General features: G+C 39.5%; 2 protein-coding genes across 2 annotated transcripts; both read right to left on the bottom strand.

The window, feature by feature from the left end:
* Positions 1-619: 619 nt before the first annotated feature.
* LOC127514071 (G-protein coupled bile acid receptor 1) lies at positions 620-9193 on the bottom strand. The gene is made up of 2 exons (XM_051896448.1): positions 3383-9193; positions 620-1942 (listed from the first exon to the last, which is right to left on the bottom strand). Exon 2 carries the CDS (start codon positions 1894-1896, stop codon positions 862-864), a length of 1035 nt encoding a protein of 344 aa, XP_051752408.1. The 5' UTR covers positions 1897-1942; positions 3383-9193; the 3' UTR covers positions 620-861.
* Positions 9194-9342: 149 nt separating this feature from the next.
* On the bottom strand, positions 9343-17598 carry aamp (angio-associated, migratory cell protein). The gene is made up of 11 exons (XM_051896447.1): positions 17102-17598; positions 16624-16755; positions 16422-16541; positions 16198-16337; positions 15978-16122; positions 15819-15902; positions 14931-15046; positions 13333-13427; positions 12149-12239; positions 11906-12060; positions 9343-10550 (listed from the first exon to the last, which is right to left on the bottom strand). The coding sequence occupies exons 1-11, from the start codon at positions 17193-17195 to the stop codon at positions 10475-10477; spliced, it is 1248 nt and encodes a 415-aa protein (XP_051752407.1). The 5' UTR covers positions 17196-17598; the 3' UTR covers positions 9343-10474.
* Between the last annotated feature and the right edge of the window lie 909 nt (positions 17599-18507).

The following is an 18507-nucleotide window of genomic DNA, read 5'->3' as shown; positions in this document are numbered from 1 at the left end:
CATCATCACTGCTCAATCTGAAGCTTTATCAGATCTGAATTAACTAGCCATTTACATTTTTCCAGTTTTTGCGTTGACTACATTCTTGCTCATTTAATTATTTTATTACTCAAGTACTTTTTCTTGTTCTAGTACTTTTACAGTTTTTGGCAGAAGCACCTCTGGTTGTTGATTTGTGCTGTATAATATTGGCAATCTCAAACCTTACTGGCCTGATTATGCTGCGCAACTCCAGGTCCAGGCTCATCATCTCAAACCTTTTAGGAGAACCACAACAAAAGTTCATGAGAGGATAACAGGAAACAACTAACCTTCAATGAAGATCACTGTTGCCTCAAGAATGCCTTGAAGTAACTGTTTAATTTTTCCAGCTTTAGAACAAATGTTCTAGAATTGAATGAGATGGTTGTTTTTGGTACATGTTTTGGGAAAAAACAAAATATTACATACCAACACCAAAACATTGTCCTTATACAAAGCATGAAGGAGGTGGCTGCTCTGCACAAGAACCAATGAATTCTGGGTGGCATCAGGAAAATCTACCATAGAATGATAGCACGGCTGTCTATGACTGAAAACCTGTTCCAAAACAGGGCCAAATAAACAACAATGCCTAAAATAGAAGTAGATGAATATTTTATTCAAATTACCTCCTAACCACTGCTGAGAGCCTCATTGAAGCAGGTTCAATCAGTTCATGAACATTTTTGTTTAATCATTTGTTCCAAAACATCAGCTGGTTTTGTCCTTTGTATATTATGCCCAAACCATTTTATTTTTCCAAACCGTTTTATTTTGAAATTGAAAACAAAATCACAGTTTATCTTAAGTTTAATATTATAAATATAAACTTCAATCACATCAACTGTGACAGAATCGAAGGCTACTGTCCATTTGCACACTTGTATTTCCGTAGCGGTGCCTCAGTTTGCGGAACAGTTTCTTGACTGGATCTGTGTATTCCCTGTTGGCAAGTCCCAGAAGCAGGGGCACGACAGCAATGCCCCCGACCCCGACACAGGACAGCACAATGTGTCCAGTGCGATTGCTCTTTCCTCCCCGCCGAAGCAAAAACTCCATCCCTACATGGGTGTAAACAATGTAGGGCACCCAGCAGGCCAAGAAGGCGAGGGAAACAGCTGCCACACAACAAGCGTAACGCATTTCCATTCTCCGTCTGTATTCCTTATTTGCTACGGCACGCTGCAGACGCTGGATGTCCCTCAGCTGTTCTCGTGTGATCCACAGCACCCTGCATGTCATCGCAGCAATGGAAAGGATGGCGGGTGCCAGTAGGCCGTACACTTCCAAATAGATGAAAGCATTTGGAAAGACACTGCGGTATGTACAGCAACGCTCTCCAGTCAATGCCACGCAGTTAGAATGTGCCGTGCTATTGGTTTCTGGACAACAACCATTCAGGTCATGAATAGCCTTGTTGTTCCAGCCAAAGGCAGGCAATAGTGCGAACAGCAGCGGCAGCATCCACGCGGCCAGCAGAGGAAGCGCAAATCGCCGATGCAGCCAGAGTTGTCCACGTCGGAGGGGGCTTACAATACTCCGATAACGTTCGTAGTGCACCAGTACTAGGTTAAAGAGGAAGGCCAGAAACAGAAAGTTGGGGAAAACGTGCACCAGCAGACAGGAAGAGAAACTGAGAGGGCGGTTCAGGCCCATCCAGGGAATGAAGGGAAGCGCCACGCCTGTGCACAAGTCGGCCACCAGCAGACTTAGGAAGAAGTAGTTCTGTGAGTTGTGAAGCTGACGGCTGCAGGTGATGGCCAGGATGATGAGCAGGTTGATCAGGATTATGGCGCAGGAGATGGGCAGGGTGATAGCATAGATTAGCTGGGCCTCCACATCACTCCCAGAGGTGTTTCGCATCACCGTAGCCATTACCACAACTCTCCATGCCAAACGTCCATTGTAAGAAGAGTTCAATCTGAATGAAGAGGAGAGAAATACATTGATTAAACATTAACAAATGAAGAAATATTATTGAACAATGAAACATTAATCCAATTTACTACTTAAATTCTGTCAACAAAAATAATTTCTTTTCTCCTTCCTCTGAAAGGTTTCAGTGCTGATTTTACATATTTTCCTCAATGAGAAACTATATGACAGATGTTATTATTGCCACATTAGCCGTGTTTCCACTGTCAGGCCAAAAGAGAGTGTGCTAGTGCGTCCCAGGGCCCGTCGCATTTCCACTGTCACTTCCGGGGCTTCATCAGGGCCAACGGCCAGGGCTTTTTGGCCCCCAAATACTTTGGTCCAAAGCGGTAATAGTAAGTAAGACGGGAGAGTTCACTTAAACCTCCTCAGATCACATAATTATGTGAAAAATAAAAAGAAATGCTCACTCTTTCTAAAGAAATATGACACAAAATATGACATTTTAATAGTATTTTTCTAAATGTGTAAGCCTCTGAAGTTGTTTTGTGCATTGCTGTGATCACAAATAAATGGAAGCAGGCGCAACTGAATAAGTATGTGTTCTCATTTTATGTGAAATAATGATAAATACAGCATGATTCAGCATGTTTGATGTGCACTCCCGATGTAGTTTCTTTTCAGTCTGGTAGCTTCCTTGTGCTGGTGAAATGATGGGATTGTATGACGTCGTTCTATAGAGGCGTGTTAAGGGTGGGTTCTACTGCCCCGACAGTGGAAACGCAGCTTGGTTTTGGTCTCGGCTCGAGGTCTGAGGCTATTGGCCCTGCCGGCACGTTGTTAGCCCTGGCTTGCACTGGACGACAGTGGAAAAGCACCTACTGACCCTCAAATACCTTTTATAAGCAAGGGAACACTGCATTTATGGTGTTACAAGCACAGATTGCGACAGCTGAGCCCCGTTTTTTTCATGCTGCTTGATACCTCCAAGATAGTAAGAAGCATAGCAGATCTTCTGATCATGATGATTCCTCTTTAGCTCAATTGCAGACGTGAGCAAGTCACACGTTCAAAAAAGTTTGAGTTGCTAATACGAAAGTGCTTCAAGTTCAAATCTAGATAATTGTGATCTACAAAGTTAATAGCTATTCTCTGACATTATCATATCCTTAAGCAAATAGTAAACTCAGATTTACATTTAGAAATGTCCTTGCAGTTATTTTACATTTTCAGAATCTTTACATTAGGTGCGCACTAGATTAGATGTTTCAAGTACAACTTCAAATAAAATACACATTTGGCTCTGATATACAACGAATGTTTTAGTCTATAAAAATGTCAGTTTAAAAATAAACATTTGAATGCCTACATAAACATTACAAATAAAAGCAGACGCTAAAATACCTTTTCAACACTTTCTTTATTAATGCTGTTTCCTAAAAAGTTATTTTTAGAGCAAACAAAAAAATGAGACAAAAAAATGTACCTTTTGTCAGCTTGGCTTGAAGTGAAGAGTAAATTTCTTAGGTCTTCATCATCATAGTGTCAAGTCAGGTAGTTTAACACTATGTAAGAAAAGTCTGCAGGCAGGTTAGCAAACTGCAAAAGGAAATAGCACTGTCCATTATGTCTGATTTTTCATCAGAGCTCTGGACAGTGAGATCCTCGGCGGCTGGAGAGAAACAAAGTCGCTTGTCAAGCGGAGAAAGTGAACAGGGGCAAGTCCAGCGGGAACGTCACTCGTAAAACTCTGAGCAATGACATCAGTTTCATCAGTATGCTGGTGCATGTATGCATGGCAGATAAAGATAGCAGACAATACAGACAGTTTGAGACCCATGGGTCATGAGGACGTCAGAGATGTGTGTAACTACTAAGAGATACAGTGTACAGAGATACACACAACTACATAAATGCCTGAAACAGATATTTTATTCCATTCTTAAAACTGAGCTAATGCAAACTAGGGACATTCATACTAAAAGAGACAGATTCAATAGTATTCAGTGCTTAATTATATATTTTTTTGTATTATATTTGTCTACTTTACCAGTATTTATCTGATTTCCTGATATGCAGTACTACAACACAATTGGGAATGTGATATTGTAAGTAATTACTATGAAAAAAAATTAGTACAAATTTAGTATAAATTTAGTACTAGTGTACATTTATGACATCAGTGTATTACTTAAAGAAAAAAACTACAACTGTGTTATGCATAAGATGGGGTTATCAGTATGGTCAGGATGGACAATTTTGCTGATGTATTAGTGGGAGTCCTGGTTACTGTAACTGAATAAATACAGTGGAATGTCTAATATAGTTTGACTGACTAACATTCATGCTCACAACTGAACATCATGACACAACATGACATCAAAATACCAAATATCCTTTTGGGCAGCTGTTTTAAAGCATACATGTTCAACATGTGCATGATACCTTGAGAGACCATAAGTAGTCTAACAGCTGTTATGACAAATTTGGTTTCATGAACATTAACTGTATGTGTACTTTTAAGAGCTGAAGGTGTTCTTTACAACCAATCGCAGAAGACGTCTGCGGACAGATGCTGGTTCTAGACATACTGTTGCATCTGCACACTTATTTCACAAGTACTTTCCTTAAAACCACCACTTCCATGGGCTCCTGTCTGCCTCACTGCTCAGAGTGGTTTGCGTCTGTAGCTCCGTAGCTTTGTTTTGAATCTCTTATTATCATTGCTTGTTGTTTATATTATTATTTCCATATATCTGATATTGTCTATTATTGCCTATCACATTAATCTGACGTCGCTAGCTTTTAATCGTTTAATCTAAATCGCTATCACAATGCGTTAGCATTTCGCTAGCTTGTTAGCTTGTTATCAGTCTCGCGCGCTCCTTTTCTACGCGTTCAAACAGCTGTGGTAAGTCGGATCAGTCTACACACATGGCGAGTCATGTCATCTCCTTTTATTGTTACTTGCTCTGCCTGTCACATGCTTAGTATAGTTCTCTCTGTCAGCAACGAGGGATTTACATCATAAATGCAGGGAATTAGTCAGGCTGACAGAGAAAATCTCAGAATTAGAGACACGCATCCAAACTTTAATCGAGGATAGTAAGAATTTAAGGGCTTTAGATACTGTTTTGGATGCGACTAGCTTAGTGAACTCTGTACATTGTTCAGTTCCGGCTGTAGAGCCTGTGCAGCAGGGCAACTGGGTGACAGTGAGACGGAATTGAACTGAATTGCCAATTCTATTACACGGAACGTGAAAATAGAGACACCAGCCACCATAGTCACATGCCGGGAGCCAGAGCGCCTGACATCAAAGCAAATTTAAAAGTGCTGGCTAATGCTAATCGTAAATACTCTAAGATTATTATTCACGTCGACACTAATGATGTTCGACTTTGCCAGTCGGAGATCACTAAAATTAACATTAAAGTGGTGTGTGAACTTGCAAGTACAATGTCAGATACTGTAATTTGCTCTGGTTATCTTCCTGTTCATCGGAGTGATGAGATACTTAGCAGACTATCATCACTCAATGGCTAGCTGTCTAAGTGGTGTCCGCAGAATAATATAGGTTTCATAGACAATTGGAAAAGTTTTTGGGGCAGACCTGACCTGTTGAAAAGAGATGGTATTCATCCCTCCTGGGATGGTGCCGCTCTTCTCTCTAGTAATATGGCACATAGTCTAAGAGCTGAAACATGACAAACTGGGACCCAAGTCAGGAAGAGACAGACTGGCTAAACCGACCATCTGCTAGCTGCCTCACGTTACAGAAGTCAGATAAATCCCAACACATAGAAACTCTTTCACCTAGATATCATCACATAGAGACTGTGTCTGTGTCTGTGTAAATACAAAAAACTCCCCAACCCATTTAAGGGTAAAAATGTAATTGATGTTCAACAAATAAAAAACAGATATAATACTGATGAACAAATGATAAAGCTTGGGTTGCTGAATATTAGATCCCTTTCTTCAAAAGCACTTATTGTAATTTATATCATCACAGACAATCTAGATGTGCTGTGTTTGACAGAAACCTGGCTAAAACCAGACTAATGTGGCAAGGTTACTATTATAGACACGAACCACGTCGGAAAGGCAAAGGGGGAGGTGTTGCTGTAATTTATAGTAATATCTTCAGTATTACTCAAAAGATCGCTTTATTAATAATCTCCCTGATCAGTTTCATCTGCTCAGCATACCAGACAGTTTAGAAGAACTCGATGTTGCAACAGAAACTATTGACTCTCTCTTTTCCAGCACATTAGACGCAGTAGCTCCTTTGCGCTTAAAAAAGATTAAGGAAATTAGTCCAACGCCATGGTACAACGAGCACATTCGGGCCCTTAAGAGAGCAGCCAGGAAGAAAATAAAAACTAGAAGTTTTTCACATTTCGTGGAGAGAGAGAATGATTGAGTACAGAAAGGCCTTAAAAACTGCTAGGTCTGCTTATTTTTCAAATCTTTTAGAAGAAAATAAAAATAGCCCTAGGTATTTATTTGATACAGTGGCTAAATGAACGAGAAATAAAGCTTCAACTTCTGATGTTTTCAAACAGCACAGCAGTAATGACTTTATGAACTTCTTTACTTACAAGAATGACAATATTAGAGAGAAAATTATAACCATGCAACCGTCTACTACACTATTGCGTCAGACAGTGCATTGTAGTGTCCCTGAGAAAAAATTCAATTCATTCGCTGCTATAGGAGAGGAAGAATTGTCTACACTTGTTAAATCATCAAAATCAACAACATGTATGTTAGACCCTATACCGACTAAGCTATTGAAAGAAATGCTTCCAGGTCATTAATCCTCTTCTTAATATCGTTAATTCATATTTATCACTAGGATACATACTGAAAACTTTTAAGCTGGCTATTATTAAACCTCTTATTAAAAAACAACAACTTGATCCTAGAGAATTAGTCAACTACAGGCCGATCTCAAATCTACCTTTTCTGTCAAAAATACTAGAAAAGGCAGTATCATCACAACTATGTTCCTTTTTAGAAAGAAATGGTATCTGTGTGGATTTCCAGTCAGGATTTAGACCGTACCATAGTACTGAGACTGCTCTCATTAGAGTTACTAATGATTTGCTCTTATCATCAGATCGTGGTTGTATCTCTCTATTAGTGTTACTGGATCTTAGTGCTGCATTTGACACTATCGATCACAGCATTCTTTTAAACATACTCGAAAATTATGTTGGCATTAGTGGAATTGCACTGTCATGGTTCAAATCATACTTATCTGACCGTTATCAGTCTGTAGTAGTAAACGAAGAGATGTCATATCGATCACAAGTTCAATATGGAGTACCGCAAGGATCAGTACTAGGATCGTTGCTTTTCACTCTGTACATACTACCCTTGGGAGATATCATTAGGAAGCATGGCGTTAGTTTTCACTGTTACGCTGATGATACTCAACCCTATATTTCTTCAAGCCCTGACGAAACTTACTAATTCACAAAATTAACGGAATGCATAGCTGATATAAAAAATTGGACGACAAGTAATTTCCTACAACTAATTTCAGAAAAAAACAGAGATTCTAATTATTGGACCAAAAACTTCTTCACGTAATAACCTAGAATACTGTCTAACACTTGATGGCTGCTCTGTTAAGTCTTCGTCGTCAGTTAGGAACCTGGGTGTGCTCTTTGATACCAATCTTTCATTTAAAAAAGACAAATTTTTAGCATTTGTAAAACCGCATTCTTCCATCTTAAAAATATATCTAAATTACGACATATGCTCTCAATGACAAATGCAGAACAGTTAGTTCATGCGTTCATGACCTCAAGGCTAGATTACTGTAATGCTCTACTGGGTGGTTGCCCTGTTCGCCTGTTAAACAAACTCCAGCTGGTCCAAAACACAGCAGCTAGAGTTTTTACTAGAACCAGGAAGTATGACCATATTAGCCCGGTTCTGTCAACACTGCATTGGCTCCCTATCAAACATTGTATAGATTTTAAAATCTTGCTAATTACTTACAAAGCATTAAATGGTTTAGCTCCCCAGTACCTGAGTGAACTCTTAACGCATTATAGTCCTTCACGTCTATTGCGATCTCAGAATTCAGGCCAGTTAATAATACCTAGAATATCAAAATCAACCGCAGGCGGTAGATCCTTCTCCCAAAGTTTAGCCAGAGGAGAACTGCCCCCTCGACTGAGCCTGGTTTCTCCCAAGGTTTTTTTCTCCATTTTTAACACCTCTTTGTCACCTGTTGGAGTTTGGGTTCCTTGCCGCCATCGCCTTTTCCTTGCTTAGTTGCGGACACTTGACATTTGATATTCAACAGTGTTTTGATCTGCCTGCATTGCATTGACAGCATTGTATGCAAACTAAAATGAACTGGACGGTGACATCACGGTTTACTCCAGTGCTGATATAGATAAATTGACTAAATTAATAACTATTGATTCTTACAACCGAATGAATCAATACTGAATTTACTTAAGCTGGACAATGACACCATTTTCTTTAAGAGCTGCTGTAAAAAGCACTATATAAAAAAGGTGACTTGACTTGAATTGACTAACAGCACAAAGGGAAGCCACTCTTCAAATAGCAGGAAATAAACAAGCTGCACTTCCAGGTGACACAGCTGCAGTGAACTAGGGCCTGTCCCAATAGCCACACTTGCGATCTTGGCCACTTGAGAGAGTGTGCAATGACAGGAAGTACGCAAGTCTGTCCCAGATCTAATATGCCAAAGCTCAGTGCCTTAATGCACACTAAATACACACTCTTGCTAAGGCTATCAAATAGCGGTGTTAGCAAGCGTCATCATTCATTGTTCAGGAACTTGCGTGCCGCAGTGACGAGGAAAACTTTTCAGGGTAAGTTAAATTAATGTGATATTGCATATAGGGGGACAATGTGTATTTTGTAAAATGTTTACAGCTTTTTATCACTTAATTAGAAGCACCACAATTAAATTGTGTTGCCTGTTACAGACATTCAGACATTTATTTTAAAGGGCAATGTATTTAAAATAAACCTCTGTAAAACATAACTTAGCATTTTTACAACACTATGGCCTGGTTTCACAGACAGGGCTTAGCCTAAGCCAGGATTAAGCCTAAGATCAATTAGGATATTTAAGTAGCTTTTATAAACGTACACTACAAAAAAACATTACTGGTGTGCATCTTGAGACAAAACAATGGCTCTAACATATTTTAAGATATGTCTGTGCAATTTACTTTCTGTTAAAACAGCTCAAACATGCATTTTAGTCTAGGACTAGCTTAAGCCTTGTTTGTGAAACCGGGGGAATAAGTGTGTCCCATCAGGTAATCAAAGCACATCTGAACACTTGAGCCAAACAGACAAGTGGTGAAGTGCAAAGACCGCAAGTCTGTGTTTTGGGACGGGTCCATGGAGTGGATTCACTGGCAAATACGAGCTCACAGCTGGTTTAACATCACTTGTGTTTTTATTCACGCATCACATTTCTTGGCATGTTAAATTACTGCAGGTAACTTGTTACAAAGGGAAAAAATAAGGTTGACATCATTCATGTTGTTTCAACATGACATTGATTAATTACAGCAGAATGTATGGCTAATCCAATCTGCAATAAACTTCTGCCAAGACCGTCCACAGGCAGATTCAAATTTGTGTCACTGCTAATGATTCACAGCGCGGTGGGAGAAGAATGAGGAAAACTGTTTCTGAACGAGCAAACAGACAGCTTTAATCTGCCCATCAGTCTAGAAATCTGAGCCTATGAGTGAATGTGCATTTTTACAGTAACGATTATGCCAAAAGTGAATTTTATACAACACTGTATGGTCAAACGAATGTGGACATGCCCTTCTAATTAATGGGTTTGGTAATTTTAGTCATTTCTGTGAGGACTAATATTAATGCTACACCATACAGTGAGATTCTAGAAAGTTGTTTTTAATTTTGTTGCAGCAGTTTTAGGAGGATCTTCTTCTGCTCCAGCATGACAGCGACCCTGTGCAGAAAGAGATGTCCACACAGATAAGCTTTACTGAGTGTGGAAGAATAATCAAAATGTTCAACAAGACACGAGAGCAGCAGTGCGTCAGACACATATGTTGGATGATGGAGGCTCTCGCAGTCGACATTCCAATTCAGGTGTTCAGTGGCGTTCAGGTCTGGCCTGCAGATCAGTCACATTAATCCCTACTACAGTCAATGAACTCTTTCTTTATGGTCCTTTCTTTGTGCACAGGGTCACCGTCATGCTGGAGCAGAAGAAGATCCTCCACAAACTCTGTAGCACAAATTTCTCAAGAATGTCACTGTATGGTATAGTATTAATATTTGTTCTCACAGAAATTACTGTAATAGTCAAATTTTTGGCCATATAGTGTATGTCCCAACTATACCTGTATGTAGCTTAAGCAAAAGATGAGAACAAACAGTGTGTCAGATTTACACAGTCATGACAAGAATGACATAAATGACAGAATAGCACAGCTCTATTAAAACTTTATAAAGTTTCCGTTTAAAGCAGACTGTGTCTCAGTGAGGTTTTTACAGTTCCAGGCGGTCAGAGGATGAAGGTCCGTCGCTCCTACCGGTCGGGCCTCTGCAGACAGAAGACTTTGGCTTTATGGTCTCCTCCGGCAGTGACGGCAACTGACGCCTCTCTGTGGACACAGAGTTGCTGTGAACACTGACCCAACATGCCAAACTATGAAAGAGTTACTGCACAAATTAATATTTTACCCATGATGGAGGTAGAACACATCAAGGAAGCAAAGTATGTTCAATCTTTAATTTGAATTTTATGGACAAAACTGACAAAATTCGAGAGAATAATATTTAAAATATCTTCATTAGTGTTCTGAAGATGATCACAGGTCTTCTGGATTTGAAATGACATGAGGGTGAGTAAATGATGATAGAATTTACATTTTTGGGTGAACTATCCCTTTAACACAATCAGAAAGCAAAATAGCAGCTGCAAGTGATTTGGTGTAGATGACATTAATGGACGAAGAGGAACATTTCACAATACACAACACAACTCTGTTCTGTTCTCCACTTATATCAGGTTTCAGCCAATCACAACACAGAAACCTATGTCAGAGTAAACAGTTATAAAATAACTAACAGATTTTATGGAGCTGTATACACACACTGCAGCTAAACCCGGTTGTCAGTCCACCTTTTAGTGTTTAACCCGGTTCTGTTCACACGCAGTTCAGTAATTAACGTGAATGACAACCACATTCTAACAGAATTAACTCCCAAAAAATTCAAGTAGTGACAACCACATTAACAGCAATTCTCTGCAGTGTGTACGGAATCGAAGTGAAGAACTAGTTGTTAATGCCGTATTTAAACATGCATCAAAGACATGTCACAAGGACAGAAGTACGAGCCTTGACTCGTTCCTATTGCCAAATCTTGCTAAAAAATTTTTTTTTTTAAAAATAAAAAAAAAAAACAGGAAAAAGAACAGACCCATAATGAAGCTTAATAAATCCAAATGCTTTATATTGAAAGTAAACAAACAAAACCGTGCATTGCCCGTGGTTTAGATAGAACTGCCGAACGTAAGTTTTTACTATGAAAAAATCATGAACGTCTTATTGCTTTGGTCAGAAATAGCGGATGAACACACAAGACACCAAAATGCTATGCCAAATCAATTTCGGGTGCAAACCGTTTTCCATACACACACGGGATGATAATTTAGGGGATTCACACCCATATTTAAATCCGGTTGTGACTCCTGAAAATTTACATTCTGGCGAAACAGGAGCATTTATCAACTATGTGAAATAATAAATAAAGCATTCATTTCAGAATCGCCACTTGTCAGTCATACACAATTTTAGCTTTTTAAATCGTGCCTACATTGTGTTACTGATAACTAAACTAATTATATATAGAACATTTGTCACGTGAGCTCTTTCTCTCACAGGCCCATGTGCCACAAAGACAAAACAGTTAAGTTAAGACAACATTAAGTTCAGTTACAGTTTAACAGACTAACCTGTTCAGCACAAAGTCGAGGATCTCAGCAGAGTGTCCGCGATACTCTGACATCACGATACCCGATCTAGCGTCCCACAGAGTGACAGCACCAGCCAGATTACAAGTGGAAACCACGGCAGATGCCTCTTCCCACTGCAGGTGGACTATACCAACCTGACACACACACACACGTTAATCAACACACCGATGATATAAGCGAAGACGTTTATGTGCCATATTTAAATGGATTCTCAGCTACTACCTCATGTTTACACCGATGTCTGAGGCTCTGTGAATTCATATCATAAATGGCCAGTGTGCCATCCAGATACGCAACAGCGACTAGAGGCAACCTGAAACATACAGCAAAAAACAAATGATGCCACGTTTATACATGTAGCGCTTTATACAATACAGATTGTTTAATAACGGCTTTACAGTAATAAAGCAGAAAGAGCTAGATGAAATATTCTGAATTAAAACATTCTATTTTGGGTTCTTCACACTGTCGCCTCTGGCTTGCTTAGTAATTTTCAACAATATTACTGATCTGACTGTACTGACAGTATTGGATGAGAACCGAACTGAGCTGATGATGACATCACTGTTTTATAGCTGAATTGAACTCATTTCATTATTGATGATCATTTTCCAATCAATAGTACGTAAACACTGAAACTAAAAAGTCCTGCACACGTGCAGTGATGTAAATGCCGTAATGACGTGTGATGCACTGAATGAGCTGTAGCTGTTGAATGAAAGACTGTATTCTAAAATTCTTATTCCACTTGTCATCTGTGAAGTGCAGGACAATGTCATCCCAGCAGTCCTTGCTTCAGACTCTCATCAACAGACTCATTGTTGTGGGAATATTTACTGCTTGGTAAATATGAGCAGTGCTCTTCGCCTCCTAATCAGGACCCGAAGTAGATAAATATTAAGTCTGCTTTTTAAAAACAAAGAAAAGAAGCAAAGGCACGATGATGGCTAACAGCGGAAAACAGACAACAGATAAATGCACACATCAACCCGATCACTTTATTTAGCGCTAATGTAAACACCATGTTCGGATTCATCAATCGGAATGATTTCATCATGTGTCTAAAGTCCATGTAAAAGCAGCTACAGTTGCAGGCTCAAGTTCTCCTCTGGCCTGACAGAAAAAAACACAACATAACTGATGATGACTACAGAACAAATCAATGTTTTTGTGGACTGATGTTACTCAAAAAAAAAAAAAAAAAAATACGGATCTGCTCCGAGACTGGCATTGGCTGTGACAGAACTGGGTGAGATCATTAAGGTTAGTGAATGATTTAGTCTGACCAGCAGATTAAAAACACGGAGGTAGAGCTGCAGCAGACTGGCTGATCAATGTGTGTTTGCACTTCATCAAAACACTACTACATACTTGTGCCTTGAGTACAGATCATTTGCTTTACTTACACATTACAAAATCCCACAGATTCTACAGAGTTGGAATCCTGCTCCTGCATTGAGTCTTTTGCTTCACTGTTTTCGCTGGAAAATGAACATAACACCTAAAGAAGAAAATAAATAAAATCACACTGTAAGCAGAACACGTGAAGTTCTCTGATGGTGTTCAAGTGTTCACTTTATTCCTTTATCATTCATGGTATTCATTTAGCAGTTGTGTTAGTTGTCCTTGTTTATCTTTTTGTTAATTTTTTTTTTCTGCCTTGTGCTGATAATACAGAAGAGGCTCTACACCTTAGCAATCTCACCAATCTTTCAGATAAATCAGCTGACCAACTCCCTCTAGTTTACATTCATTCTAAATGACTGAACAGCCTCCTGTTGGGAGTGTTCTCATACTGCCAGGGTAAAAGTCCTTGACTGGTGCAAAGTACTAAGGGAGGGGGAAGTGGTCATCTGATGTACTCATAACCACACCTTAAGACGCGTGATCCCAAAATCACAATGCCAGCGGTGATGTGAGTACCAATCACTACATTACTTGACATCCTTGGATGGGCAAAAGTAAAATCACTACAATACAAATGAAATAAACTGTTTTTTGTTGTTGTTATTGTTGTTTACAGTAGGTGTATTTAACAGTAATATTCAAGTAAGAAATTAAATAAATGTAAAAATAAAACGCTGGACTTTACTGTATAAAATATGCACGGATTCTTATTAAAGCTACTAAAGTTATTCAGTGAAGAGTAGAAAGTGATTTTCTCTTTGTCTTTTGTTGTTGATCAAGATGACAAGCGGCAGCAGGTTTATTAGGCTGCTGTCGCTTTAAGACCACCTGCACGGATCTAATAAACAGACAAGCACTCAGTTATCTCCCAACTGTTTATGTTCATGTAAGACATAATCAGCTGTGTTTATGTAAACCTTGTGTGTATTTGACAGTTTAAGAGCAATAAGATGCAAAAGATAACTTAGTTCAGTACTCACTCTCTGTTTGACAGGCTTTTAGTGTGCGCTTCGAGAGTACGCGCTCAGAACAGTGCGCAAATAAAAAGTGTTTAACCGGCAAGGCTTTAAAGCGCATGCGAATAATAAACTTTCGTGAATGTGAATAACTGCAATGTCACGTGAATGTAACCCTACCTCTGCGTTAACGTGATGTGAATGTACATCGCGTCGTTCAGTATGTTGGGACGGAGGCGCCAGAATTGCAACTGACAGAATGTGCTGTAGCACGATACTATGATATTTCTTCAAAAGCAGATTGTGGAGATATCGTCCATGATAAAAAAAAAAATCATGATATCGCACACCCATACTCCGTTTACATTGACAAACTACACTAAAATTCCTATTTAGTTGGCTAAAATTTGACTAAACAAAAACAGAACAAGGTTGATTAAATGTGATAAAAACTAAAGAGTACATTTGACACAGGACTAAACCTAAGACCAAATTAAAAAAATTAAAAAAAATAGCTGACAAAATTAACACCAGTGATTTGAGACTACCTCATTACATGCACAAATGAAAAATATCAATACAGTATTGCAAGTAAAAACACTGACATATGCTTATATAGGCACAGCTCTAACTGGCCTCACCTTTCCTGTAGATGTGTTGATGAGTTTAGCCTGACCGTCCACTGATCCGGTCAGAACCAGCGTTCCCTCTTTATTACACGCCAGAGATGTCAGAGGACCCTGGTGCCCGTCATGACCTGAGAAAACAACACCGCTACAGCTCATTCTGGGCCAGTAAGTAATATCGCATGGATTTTTTAACTTATTTCCTCTCTACTGATTGTGTCATTCTCACATTCTACGCTTTAATAGGAAAAGTTAAACACTCAAAGTGTTGAAACAGCACAACTCAACTAAACTTCACAGCATGGAGTGAATAACTAAAGCCGCGGTCACACTAGACTTTGAACGTGCAAAATTACTTCGGATGCTGTAACGGTCGTGATATGATGTCACAGTCTACAGCGTCTTTTGTATAAACAAGAATTCAACATATAGCTTAAAGTAATACATTCAAAATGTAAAAAAAAAAAAATAGAACATACTCGACTTTACTGCAAAAATATAATTCTTTTAATTCAGCCAAAAGGTCATGCCGTGACGAATCGATCTTCTACTGGTCGCACGTCTTCACGTGATGCGAATTCACAGGTTCACCAAACTTGAACTTTGGAACGCAGCGAAATGCGAAATTTTTTCACACGAGATTGCGTTTCCGGTCTGACGCATTCGCATGCGTTTGAATGGAAGTCAATGGAACGAAAAGTGCAGTGTGACCGCCCCTTAAGGATTTCTCGTACAGAAATGGCAGCCCATAATCAAAGACAGCTGAGCAGCTCCTCAAACTGAACTTACTCACACCAGCAGGAGTTGCAAAATGAGCTTCAAAATGTGACCATTTAGTCGCAATCTTAAAATTTAGTTGCAAATGTACAGAAGAAAGCGAGTAATACAAGGAGTATGAATTACCTTTGATAACATAGATGGTGTTGCCTTGTTTTAAGTCCCACAGACGTAAACTTCCATCCTCGTAGCCCACAATTACTCTCTTTCCTGTACAACAGACAGACGCTTAGAACAGCAGACGTACAACAAAGTTCAAAGGCTTCTGAAAGTCTCAGCTCTCACCATCAGGAAGGATCTTTCCACTGGTTGACTGGCAGTTTGGCCCTTGAAACGTTTTGCACTCTCCGCTTGGGATCTTCCACATCCAGACGTTTCCATCAGCTGTGCCGGCCAGGAGCACCGGAGCGCAGGGGTGCCACTCCAACCACTGCAGTAGAGGACGGATACATTAAACACTGTCCATAAACATGCGCAACACAAACATGACGTGCTTTAAACTTACTTCCAGGTCTCCAACTTCAAAAGACCAGATTTCTTCCTTCTTCTCCACTTTCCAGACTTTAATGAGGCCACTCATATCACCAGACGCCACCAGCTTTGAGTCACAGCTGAACGCAGCACACGTGACAGAATCCTTGTGACCTGACATGAATCAGGAATCAGAAACAATCAGATGTGTGTTGATGGACACGGACTGTACATATGATGCACATGACTTCTGCTAACCAGTGCATTCAAACAGCACGTCTCCATCAGACACACTCCACACGAACGCCCGGTCATCCTCTCCACCAGTAACAGCCAGACTGTTGGTCACTGGGTCCAAACTAACGCAAAAGACAGAACCTGCAACACAAACACAATATTCAACAAGAGCTGATGAAGGATGAACCCTTTCACACAGATGCTCAAGTGACTAAAATGTCACCCGTGTGTTTGGAGAAAGTGAGTTCACTGTCGTCCTGCTCAGACTCCATCTCATCCTCCGTCTCCCATCCATCATCATCTGCATTTCCAGCATCTGCAAAATCTACATCCTCAAGCTCCTCCGCCAGATCCTCTGAGGGAACACACACACCCAAATTAATATCTCTGTTGACTTTCTATTTATATTGACCATAACTTAACCATAAAATAACAACCTGAAAAAAGTTTGTGCTTTTTTTTTTTTTTTACATATTAATTCAAATATTATTCAGTATGTTTTTCCTCATGGAAACAGTGTAGGTTAAACTTGTGTACACACACACACACACACACAGACAGACACACACACACACACACACACAGACAGACAGACACACACACACACACACACACACACAGACAGACAGACAGACACCCCATCATCATCATCATCATCATCATCTGACGCAACATGTAAACATTAGGTCATAAACACACACCTGCGGTCTGTTCTGTATCATTGAGGTCAATAACCTCGATGATTTCTTCATCTTGGTGCAGTTGCAGTGAATCTTCCTCAGGATTGTCCATCATCAGTTTATTTATTAATTTAATTTATTCATTACAGTCCTGTTAAAGTTTTATCACGAGCTCTTTCCGCTTCAGCTCAACTTCTATGTTCTAACCCTTATTCGCGATATTATTTTGAACTAAATCACAGTCCTATGACAAGATTTCGTCAAATTCAATGTTTCCTGAATAATAAACCTACTGTTGATCGTTTTTGGTGTGCTCGTATATTTCACGTGCTCACCCGGACAGCTCGCGCTGACGTACGACGTGAAGAACATGCTGACGGACGGCGCGTCAGCCAATCGTGCCCGTTGCTTTCTTCTTCATCTGCTTCTTCTTCGTCTTCTTCTTCTTCTTTGGTTTAATGGCGGGTGGCACCAATGGTAAGGTGCATCATCGCTATCTACTGTGTTGGAGTGTGGACCAGAAGCTATTGCTTCTCCTCAACGAAAAGGCGGGACTTCCGGCTCCAACCTCTCAGTTGTTCCCACCGATTTATAATCTGTGGCACTAGATGGCGCTAGTTATGCAGTTCAAACACAAATCACACATTCACCGATTTGACCTGAAAAGTTTAATCTATATGTGATGTACATTTGTCTAGATATGTTGGACACGTGATGTGAAATTGTAAAATAAGATGTAATATCGGCTGTATGTATCTAATGTCATTATGAACACATCCACATATCCATCTTCCTAGCGTTATTCCCGCTCATTTGCAGGGTCAACTTCACACACACACACACACACACACACACACACACACATTTTGATTTGGCACAGGTTTTACACCAGATGCCCTCATTATGAACACATTCTCCTTATATTATATATACACACACATTACCTTCTGACCAGTGACATTTTCAGTCACTCTACTGCTTAGTTTTGGGAAACAATGTTCAGTATTCAGATAAATGAATTAGGGTTCAGTACATATGAAGCACATAATTCTATTGGTAGTACAGAAATTAGGCCCCTGTATGAAGTGTCTATCTGACTGTTTTGAGACCTTTTTAACTGATTAGTGTATATATATGTATATATATCCCCCGAATATTAATTAAAAGTAATTAAAAAGTCAACAAAAGGTATTAAATTAGACTTCTAGATGTGTTATGTGCTCAAAGGTTCAAAAAGAGAAGAAATCCTCTGTTCCTATGGAAACCCTGATCGCAACTAGATTCTCTTGCGCTACTAAACTGACAGTAAGGATGAGCCACAGGCCGTTTACTAAACATCACATGACACCATCTGGACTTAAGAGTATATAACGGAATACTATTTGATTATGAAATAAATTATTCAGTTACTTCATTGTTTTTAAAGT

Source organism: Ctenopharyngodon idella, chromosome 6 (genome assembly GCF_019924925.1).
Source record: "Ctenopharyngodon idella isolate HZGC_01 chromosome 6, HZGC01, whole genome shotgun sequence".
Classification (NCBI taxonomy): Eukaryota; Metazoa; Chordata; class Actinopteri; order Cypriniformes; family Xenocyprididae; genus Ctenopharyngodon; species Ctenopharyngodon idella.
This window is presented reverse-complemented; position numbering and strand designations above follow the sequence as displayed.

Coding starts and splice junctions, on each gene's coding strand:
- LOC127514071 (XM_051896448.1), bottom strand. CDS start 1,896: ATGGCTACGGTGATGCGAAACACCTCTGGGAGTGATGTGGAGGCCCAG.
- aamp (XM_051896447.1), bottom strand. CDS start 17,195: ATGATGGACAATCCTGAGGAAGATTCACTGCAACTGCACCAAGATGAA. Junction 16,123..16,197: donor TTGAAGTTGGAGACCTGGAA/GTAAGTTTAAAG, acceptor CCTCTACTGCAG/TGGTTGGAGTGGCACCCCTG. Junction 15,047..15,818: donor CACCATCTATGTTATCAAAG/GTAATTCATACT, acceptor TTGTTTTCTCAG/GTCATGACGGGCACCAGGGT.